The 11008-nt window shown below is 41.0% G+C and overlaps 2 protein-coding genes across 2 annotated transcripts in view; one reads left to right on the top strand and one right to left on the bottom strand.

Moving 5' to 3' along the window:
* Positions 1–2279, top strand: part of LOC117454176 (tripartite motif-containing protein 16-like) — a 31395-nt gene extending 29116 nt beyond the window's left edge. Inside the window, exon 2 of the transcript XR_011644008.1 lies at positions 1964–2279. The gene's annotated coding sequence lies outside the window, so the exon portion shown is untranslated. The remainder of the gene's footprint in view (positions 1–1963) is intronic.
* A 1914-nt stretch (positions 2280–4193) lies between these two features.
* Positions 4194–5870, bottom strand: LOC117454059 (tripartite motif-containing protein 16-like). The gene has a single exon (XM_034093134.1). The coding sequence runs from the start codon at positions 5868–5870 to the stop codon at positions 4194–4196; it is 1677 nt and encodes a 558-aa protein (XP_033949025.1).
* Positions 5871–11008: the final 5138 nt, after the last annotated feature.

Raw genomic sequence — 11008 nt, forward strand, 5'->3', positions numbered from 1 at the left:
GTCCACCACCCCCTTATAAAAATAGCGCTTTACCCCTGCTTACACCTATATGCTGTGAGCTGATTATCGAGCCTTCATTGTAACAGTCGCGGGTACACTGTGTGTGTGCGTGTGGGAAGTGTTGCATTAAAACATTCAACTGTAGAGACCGGTACATTAATGGGAAATCTTACATGTGTGAGCACCCTCTAGGAAACGTCAAGCTACCCCACAGCGCCCCCTAGAGAAAATCTCTTGCGCCGCCACTGTGGGTAAAGTAATATATTACTTTTATTTAAAGTAATATGTAATATACTTATTTTTTTACTTACTGTGCGTAATGTCCCAATTTAGAATCATATATATTTAATTATTTCAAATTGTATACATTCATGCGTTTGTTACATCCCTAATAAGTGTAGGGGAAATGGAGACAGTAACACACAACAACCAATAACATTGAGAGAGTCAGGGTGAAAGTGAACACAAGTTTATTTACATCAAAGAAAATGGCAACAAATGTTCTTTAAGTGAGGAGACAAAGGAGATTGTGCCAAATTAAATTAATCTTTGCTGCACATCCAACAACACATTGTTTCACATTGTGAGATGACAAAGAATCGATGGATGCAGACATTATCACTCAATGATACGAACTCGCGGAGATAATAACAAGAACAGACATCAAAACATATGGCGCTAACTAAAAACGCTAACATGGCTCACCTGCGTCGTAGTCTGGTCAAAAGTGGTCTTCAATGGCATTAAAACTATAAAAACGCTGCTGAAGATAATCCATTGGTTAATCCACTGTGTCTGTGTCCCTTTGAATGATTTCTGATAATCCATAAGCAATAAACCTGCTTTTCCGTTTCTAGATGTCAGAGCTAGACATATTTTCACTCTGATGCCAAACTCTGTGTTTTAGCATGTGTGTATGGGGAGATTCCCCTTCAATTATATTGGCTCTAACGGTCAGAAATATATGTCAATCACCAACATCGACCAATGGGTTCCAGAGAAACGGTAAAACCCCCATTTCCACCCAAATCACCTCAGAGGTGGAGTTTATTTTGCTAAATCTGTCTAAAAAGGTCAAATATCACTTATTTTGCATCAATCTTGATACAGGGTACTTATTATATGTTGTACTTTGGATTACTAAAGCTTTTAGTTTACTAACCCATCATCCAAGGGTGGTTTTCACTATAAGTAAAACATAATCTTTGGACGGACACTATAATTTACAGTGTTTTACTATGTTCAATCTGAATTTTCTTTAAAATAAAAAACATCTATATTGATTCTGACTTTCCTACATCCAACTCACAGGTTTATCATTAATTTGAGAACAAAGATTATCAATTTAACCCTTTTAGAAGGGAAGCTATGGTCATTTGTTCTGGGAATGTCATTTTCGAGCCTGAGACCTGAAAAACAGGCTCAGGGCTAAACAGGTTAAGACCATAATTGAATAAATTAATACATTATTTCTGATAGCAGTATGTGAAAATAAATCTGTAGCTATATTGTAAACTCTACCTGTATCTTATCAGTTCATTAGTTACAAACAACTCTTCTCTGGTTCTGGCAGAAACAGTTCTTTCTGAAATGTTTTGGGACACTTGGATGTATCCCTTTTAGTATGATAATTAGCCTGTTAGCATTAGCCAGACAGCATTGTGTGACTTGTTGAACTGGTTTACCTGCATGTGTGGGTGTAGGTATTCCTTTTATTATGATAATAGGCTAAGCTAGGTAGTATTGTGTGTCTTAAGTCTTAAGTGTTCAATGTAAATAGGATTCAGATGCTTTTTGCATTGGGACACCTGGGTGCATGCATTCCTTTCAGTATGATAATAGGCTAAGCTATAGACGGAATGAACCCTTGTCCCACCTCCCTATCTATACCTTCAGGTAATCTATTTCAATATAATAAGCATATGTATTATTGATATATATTTATTACTTTTTTCCATTTCAGAATGCCAGCAGCAAAGAGAGGTCCTGGATTCAGTGTGCAGGGTGTGATTGCTGCCATCCAAAAAGGAGAAAGTGAGTTTGAGATGGAATCAGAGGACAGTGACACTGCTATGAGTGAAGAAGAGGCAGATGAAGATGCCTGTGGACAAGTGGACAAAGAAAACCAACAACAATCCATCCCTCACATACTTAATAACTTGCTTCATATTTTGCTTTTGTTATTGTTACCCCTGAACTTGAAACAACATCCATAACATTAATCTGGCTGCTACTTAGAAATTATTTATCTATTATATCATATTCCAATCACTTTAGACTCTTATTGCACTATTTCACTTTTTTACTATTTTTCTTTTTGTATTGACTTGCTCTATTTTGTTATGTTGTATTGTGTTGCACTGTTGGCATGCACACTGCACTTGATGGTGTTTCAGGAGGAAAGGTGCTTCAGTTTAACTCTCATATTAGCTTCACATGTTCTCAATCAGCTTCAAAGGATACCCTAAATAAAGACAAGACGGCAATACTTTGTTCATTTAGTTTAATAATCAATAATAGTTGCACTGTATGCACATAGCACGTTCACTCACACTGGTACCTGCACATCTAAAAGTATATATATGTATTCTCGATCACATTCACCTGATCAGAGTTTAACTCATACATGTTTTGTTATTATCCTTGTGTATATTAGTGTTCAGGTAACACTTAAAGACTTTGTTATGGAACGCAAAGCAGGGTAGGGGGCTAGTACACCCTCCTGAGGGTCCGATTGTGGATGTCATGCGAGCATAACATGGTGAAAACAATCAGTCTAAATTAACAATCGGGACGGAAATGTTCGGATTTCCAAAGGGAGGTTCTGTGAATAAATTAAAAATCAAGAACCGAAATATCTACCTATAACTATTCATATCTTAGACTGCACTGTAACTTTTATCTTTTAATGTTTATTTTATTAGCTTTTCTTTTTAATGACTGATTTTAAATGCTATTTTCTTAATGTCTTTCATTTTTTGTTTTTCTTTTAATGTTTCTTTTATTATCTTTTACTGTTTTTAAATGCCTTTGTCTGAATGTCTTTCATTTTTGTAAAGCACCTTGAATTGCCTGGTGCTGAAAGGTGCTATATAAATAAACTTGCCTTGCCTTTAAAGTGGACAGTATATCAGTATGTACTAGTGTCTCTACTTTAAAGAGTCCTCTCCTGCTGATGTTCAGGTGTATATCAGTATGTAGTGTCTCTACTTTAAAGAGTCCTCTCCTGCTGATGTTCAGGTGTATATCAGTATGGAGTGTCTCTACTTTAAAGAGTCCTTGCCTTGCCTTGCCTATATTCTCATGTGTACTCTGTGTTTCTCTTAATCTGTTGCTGCTTTAATAAAACCTGAGTTTCCCGACGGGGATCAATATAAGTCCTTGTTATCTTATCTTATTCATCCTGTCAAGTTTCTTCACAAATCCCATAAGTAAGTCTATAAATAATGCAAGAATGTAATCCACACAATCACTTTGTTTGAGCAGAACCCCAGTTAGAAAAAGAAAATAATGAATCATGTCCTTAATGATTATGATCAGGATGATTACAGCTGTACAATATCTCACAATAACAACACAAACATGTGATTATACATTCCTTTAAAAAAGCACAGAAAGGAAAAACTAAGTATCCAGGATAAAGAAGGCTGGATGCTTTCTTCTTAAAGAGGCCCTATAATGATCATCTTCAGGTTCATATGTGTGCTTTGCTCCTCTATTGTGACATGTTTACATGCTTTAATGTTCAACAATGTCATTATGTTACATAAGTAAACAAAGCAGTCCAATCGAGGCGTTTCAATGTTTTGATTGACAGTGGAAGAAATGCCACAACTATCAGCTGTCAGCAACAAACATGGAGTCTAAATACGTTCTAAAGTTAAACAGATTTCCACCTGCTGTCACTTAAAAATCCCAGAACAAATGTTGATATTGTAGGTTTTAGAAAAGCTCCAGATAAAGTGAAGTTAAAGTTTCTGAGCCAAAGATATCTTCTAAAATCAGCAGGAACGCCAAACACGATTTTTTCGTTCTTCAGTACCTCAGTAGTTATTTTACCCAAAAGTTAATTGACTTAAGATAATTGCACTATCAAAATCTAAAATGTTGAAACTCAACGTATCCATGTTTTGCAGAAGTGTAGAAGGCCAACATTTGACATGCCGACTGAGCTGGACTTAAATGAGTTCTGCCTACTTGAGGTTGCAGAACTTTGCAGTGGCACCAAAAGTGAATAATTTAAACCGAAGTCCAGCATGGAGCGGCTGAGTGAAAGTGGTCTGCACTCTGTGGAGGAGAGTCATGGTTTCAGAGACCCTGTAGAAGGACAGAACACCTGCATCGTGATCCAGATACACTCCAACTCTGGAGGACCGAGGACCTGAGACGGGAGTTTTGATGTTGTTGAACCGAAAGGTATAACTGTTAATGTCAGAATATAACATCCAAGATTTATCATTGACTCCAAACACACCTTCCTCCCAACCCCCTGCTCTGCTGATGTTCTTGTATGCAACTGCTGCACAAACTCCCACCCCACTCCACTCCACTTCCCAGTAACAACGACCAGTCAGACTTTCTTTACCTAGGACCTGAGGCCATGAAGTGAATCTGTCTGGGTGACTTGAATATGACTGAGGTCGACTCGTGAATGTTGCTTTCCTGCCCTCCTCAGTTAACAGCAGCTGTGTGTTTGCAGTGTTTTGATCCAGAGTGATGTCACGTGAATACTTTAAGAATTCAGCTCTGGTCTTTGGGTCTGGTGGAGACAGTAACACGTCCACTTCACTCACCATCAGCGAGATGTTGGTCCACGTCTTCTTCACCACGTCCTGTAGTTTATCTCTGACTTCTGACACAGCCGCCGTCACGTCCTGAAAGTAGCGCAGAGGACGGACTTTGATGCTGGATGACAGTGTAGGTTCACTGAGGGCTGACAGTGAAGCGTAGTTGAGAAGAAAGTGGGTGTGATCCTCTGCGTGAGAGAGCTTCTGCAGCTCAGCGTCTCTCCTCGTCAGCTCAGAGATCTCCTGCTCCAGCTTCTCCTGAAGATCTTGGACTCGACTCACTTCAGTTTCCTGCTGGGATCTGACCTGCTGCTTCACATCAGAGTTTCTTTTCTCCATGAAGCGGATCAGCTCTTTACAGATCTCACTGTCCTCCACTGCTTTATCAGCAGAGCCATTGATGGCCTCCGCCTCCCGCTGAAGCAGCTTCACCTCCTTCTCTCTGTCCTGGATCCTCTGCTGGATGTTTAGTCGACTCCCCTCCAGCTCTCTCTGCCTCTCAGTCCTCTCTGCTGCAGCTGACACCGTGTCGTGGCCTTTGTGTTCGTCCATAGAGCAGAGATAACAGATACTCTGCTGATCAGTGCGGCAGAACAGCTTCTTCACCTCCTCGTGACGAGAGCACATGCTCTCCTGGAGCTTCTTGGAGGGCTCCACCAGCTTGTGTTTCTTAAAGGCAGGAGATTCATAATGAGGCTGGAGGTGTTTCTCACAGTATGAGGCGACACACTGCAGACAGGACTTCAAGGCTCTCAGTTTTCTCCCAGTACAGAAATCACATCCCACGTCTTCATCTCCAGCATAGCAGAGATCAGCAGGAGCAGCTTGGAGTCCAGTCTCCTTCAGCTCCTCCACTAACTCTGCAAGCAAGGTATTTTTCACCAGGACAGGCCTTGGTGCAAAGGTGTGTCTACACACAGGGCAGCTGTATATTTCATTCTCATCCTCTCCATCCCAGTGGCGATGAATACAGTTCATGCAGTAGTTGTGTCCACAGGGAATAGTCACCGGTTCCTTCAGTGGATCCAGACAGATCGAACATCTGAATTTCTTTTGGTCAAGCCAATTTTCTTGCTGCGCCATTTCACCTCTCAGTGTTAGCTGTCAAATAGTTTCACTTTTTCTGAACAGAAACAATCTCTTCTCCGCCTGCTCTTGTTTACATGCAGCAGTGAATGAGGAATCAGCTGTTCGCACTAATTATTATACCTGTAGATGTGAAGGCGTGGGACCTAGAATACCTTGATAGGGTGGTGTTTGACTGCAAACCACAAATAATAACTTGTTGGGAGAGGCAGGGTGTGGTATCTGCTGTTTTTCTCGTCTCGAAAATGACATGAATATTAAACTACCATTTCAATTGTTGTTGTTCATTTGTTTTGGAAATGTCGTCTTCGAGCCTGAGGCTCAGAGCTTAACCTGTTAGCCATGAGCCTGTTTTTCAGGTCTCAGGCACGAAAATGACATTCCCAGAACAAATGACCATATCTTCCCTTCTAAAAGGATTAAATTAATAATCTTTTTCTCAAAGTAATGATAAACCGATGAGTTGGATGTAGAAAAGTCAGAATCAATATAGATGTTTTTTATTTTAAAGAAAATTCAGATTGAACATAGTAAAACACTATAAATTATAGTGTCTGTCCAAAAATTATTTATTATTATACTTAGTGAAAACTACCCCTGGATGATGGTGAGGAGAATCCAAAGTACAACATACCCTGTATCAAGATTGATGTAAAACAAGTGAAATCTGACCTTTTTAGAGAGATTTAGCACAAAAAAACTACTTCTCTCTCATCAATGAACAACAGGAGGGGTCACAGACATAAGACCAGCTGTTAAATAAAGCTCTTCTGACCTTAGCTGGCATGTGTGTATGCTTCCCATTATGGGCACAAGCAATTTTCACCCATTTATTAATTATATGTTTTAAATTTGAGCGTTTCCTATCCCCTAAACCTCCAGGGATGTACACAGTTTAATACTGGTAACTTCTTATTATGGGAAATACGAAAACGTCTTTTAAAACTACAATTCCCAGCAGTTCAAATCCAGTTTTGGACAGTCTGCCGTGGTTCCATTCCATTTCAAAGTGTTGTTCGGCGCTCGGCGTAACCCTCGGCGCACACTCAAACATTCAATCACAGAGCTTGAGGACTATCACGGGGTTTGTCAAGCGAAGCGGAGAGAACACTTACTTCCGGGTGTAAAATTCTCTAAAGCAAATGAGCTGCTCCGACCCTCGGTCCTGACGGACTCCAACTTGTGTTTATTAATCAAACAAATAAATAAACACAAGGATAATTATGTGTTATTGTTGAGTAAATAACAGTGTGTGGTTTAGAAAAGAATACAAAATTAGAAGGAAAAAACGATGAAACAATACAGATTTCAGTATTCTGAGCCCCTACTCTCCCCATAACTGACGGCAACAAAAGTCCTACATTATTCAATCAAAATAAAGAAGTAAAAACAATAAGTGTGGCTTGATATTGAGTAAGACAAAGGTTGATAAACGCTGTGAGAATGGATCTGCGGAGAGCATTTCGCCGCGATCCCAACTCGTCTATTACCAACGTTCAGGGAGCTCTACGCAAGTCAATGGGACGCCCTGATAGTTGAAACTCGACGCTAAAGGGCCCCCCTTACGTTGGAAAGTGACGAAAGGGACCCTGACGTAACGTCAACATAGGCCGAGTTGGGAGTGGGAATGTGTTGCTCTAGTTTTGCAGGTGCGTAGTAAGAAGAGGGAACAGGTTTTACTGCATAACACAATGAGTAACTTGTTGGGAGAGGCAGGGTGTGGTATCTGTCCTTGGCAATGTGCAGTAAGGATTGTTAGAATTTCAACAATGCCATTCAGTTTGAAACAGTTTAAACATTTTCCAAAAATAGGATGTAGCTAGCTAGCAGCAAATTGGTGGCTCTCGTAATTTTAATTGGGATTATTATTTAACACACCTTGACAGTGGCCGACCTGCGCAAACAAAGGCCCATGTAAAATGTTGACATTTTGCAGGTGCTTGAAGTCATTTGCATATTTGTTCATCTTTATAATCATTTTGTGTCTCCTTGTAGTTGTTTGACGTAGATCTTATTAGCCCGTCCTTGTTAACATTTTGTGAATGTGTCGCATCTCTGATTGTTTTTGCCTTTATATCTTAGTATTTTGCATCTCTTTGAACTGCCTTGGTATATCGTGGTCACCATGGGTTACGTGTATGTTAATTTTCATTTATTGCCTGTTTGTAATCGTTTTTATGTTTTTTTCAAGTCAAGAGGCCCCTGAGGAAATTAAGTAGTGGGTAATTAATATCAACCGGACATGCTGTGAGAAGTGCACAGGGAAAACTTCAGAGACTCTCCAACGAAGACAAACTTCCCCACATTTTGTTTTTGCATATGTTCAGTATACATGAAGTTGCAAAGCTTTATCAACTTTTCAAGAGAAAAACTTTCCTTCCTTAAGCCGTCTCTAATCTCAGATGACTAATTTAACAGTATGCGAACACACAGAATGTGACTGCTGGCGTTGAAAAGAGGATAAAGAAAGTTGAATTCTTCCTCCTGACCTGCGCATGTTTGTGCTCGCAGGGCATTTGTTCTGGTTGTCAAAGTCTGAACCTCCCTCCAATTGGGTGCAGCTCGTATGAAAGAGATCAGCGTATTTGCATGTCTCCACAATGACTGCCTCGCTCGTTTCTCTTTGTGAATATAAAGTAGACAGAACTTAAAGCTGAGAGGTTTCATTACCGAGTCTATCGCAGCCGTGCAGTTCCTGCCGCACAAATTAAATTGTGCCACTTTGGTGAACACCGCCCTCTGTTCATAACTGCGGCTTCATCTCCGTCTGCCTGCACACAAACCCCTCACTGAAGTCACGATAGACACATGTCAATTTAAATTTTGACTTTGCATTTATTCGTGGTCATTTGTTGAAGTCAATGCTAATGCTATTTCTTTCTTTTTGTACAATACGTTGTATTTTTTGGATTTTTATTATTCGTTCATGCATAAATGTTTCTTCTTATTGCGTTAAATAATAATTATAATAAAATAATAATAAAAAAAAGGGCTGGATATCAAACATAAATACAATTAAATATTCATTTAATAATAACTATTACAAGATAAAAGTAATAATAATAAAAATAATAATGATACAAATAATAATATGGGATAATGTGCAGCAAGACAGTCATTATTAATAATAATAATAATAATAATAATAATTGTCACAATCTTAAGGAGAACCCAAATGCAGCACTCGAGAAACCAAGGAGAATTGGTAATAAACTTTATTGGAGATTCCACTGGATCGGAGGAATACCGACCGAGCAGTTTAACGCACCGGAGGACAGCGAGCAGAAGGTGAGTCAGGGACAGGCAGAGAGTCAGGGAGTAAGCGAGGCGTTCAGCGTAGATACAGGCAGGGTCGGATAACAGGCCAGACAGGATAGTTGAGGGACAGGCAGGATCAGGGAACAGGCAGAGCAGGCAGATCGAGGACAGGCGGGGTCGGAACCGGATCTAGTTTCAAACGCGGGAGAGACAAGCATGACGCAAAGTACAATCTGGCAAAGAGTGTGTGTAAGGTGCGGGTTTAAATACTGGCAGAAGCAACGAGTGGGTGTGGAAAACAGGTGAGACAGGTGAATGGAAAACTGCTGGTGAATGATGGAGCAGACTATGACAGAACCCCCCCTTAATGGACGGCTCCTGATGTCCCTAAATGCTAATCTACAAAGGAGGGTGGGAGGTGGGATTAGTACTCATCTGAAAAGTTCTTTCGGCCTCCCTCTCCTGCCCCCTGTGGGAATCTGCGTCCTCATCAGAAGCCGGCCCCTCGCTGTCCTCCTCTGAAGAGCTGACGGTAAGAGGAGAGACTCTCCCTGTGTCTCTGCCCGTCTTAGATGGTTGCTCGGGATTACGCCGATGGAACTCCCTGATGAGCCGGGTCCAACACATGACGAGCTGGAACCCAAGCCCTCTCCTCAGGGCCGTAACCCTTCCAGTCCACCAGGTACTGGACTCCTCTTCCTCTGCGACGGGAACGAAGAAGTCGTCGGAGAGTGTACGTAGGCCCGCCATCAATCATCCGGGGGGGTGGGGGGGGAGGGACCGCAGGAACCAAGGCCCTCTCTCGGACAGGTTTGATCCTGGAAACGTGGAAGGTGGGATGGATCCGCAGAGTCCGAGGCAGTCTTACTGCTGCGGGATTGATTATCCTGACAATCTCAAAAGGTCCAATGCATTTTAGGTTCAAGCTTCTTGAATCCACCCGTAAAGGAATATCCCGGGAGGAAAGCCATACCTTTTGGCCCACCTGGTAGACAGGTTCTTTGGAACGTCGGCGGTTGGCAGAGGAGGCGTACCGGTTGGCCGAACAAACGAGAGTTCTCCGGGCTTGATTCCAGGTCCGTCGATAACGACGGATGAAAGCCTGGACAGACGGACAGGTAACCTCCCTCTCCAGGGCCGGAAACAGAGGGGGTTGAAACCCGTAAGCACACTGAAATGGGGACAGCTTGGTGGCCGAACTGACCAGAGTGTTGTGGGCGTACTCGACCCATAAAAGTCAATGCTAATGCTATTTCTTTCTTTTTGTACAATACGTTGTATTTTTTGGATTTTTATTATTCGTTCATGCATAAATGTTTCTTCTTATTGCGTTAAATAATAATTATAATAAAATAATAATAAAAAAAAGGGCTGGATATCAAACATAAATACAATTAAATATTCATTTAATAATAACTATTACAAGATAAAAGTAATAATAATAAAAATAATAATGATACAAATAATAATATGGGATAATGTGCAGCAAGACAGTCATTATTAATAATAATAATAATAATAATTGTCACAATCTTAAGGAGAACCCAAATGCAGCACTCGAGAAACCAAGGAGAATTGGTAATAAACTTTATTGGAGATTCCACTGGATCGGAGGAATACCGACCGAGCAGTTTAACGCACCGGAGGACAGCGAGCAGAAGGTGAGTCAGGGACAGGCAGAGAGTCAGGGAGTAAGCGAGGTGTTCAGCGTAGATACAGGCAGGGTCGGATAACAGGCCAGACAGGATAGTTGAGGGACAGGCAGGATCAGGGAACAGGCAGAGCAGGCAGATCGAGGACAGGCGGGGTCGGAACCGGATCTAGTTTCAAACGCGGGAGAGACAAGCATGACGCAAAGTACAATCTGGCAAAGAGTG

This window comes from Pseudochaenichthys georgianus, chromosome 10 (assembly GCF_902827115.2).
Source record: "Pseudochaenichthys georgianus chromosome 10, fPseGeo1.2, whole genome shotgun sequence".
Taxonomy (NCBI): domain Eukaryota; kingdom Metazoa; phylum Chordata; class Actinopteri; order Perciformes; family Channichthyidae; genus Pseudochaenichthys; species Pseudochaenichthys georgianus.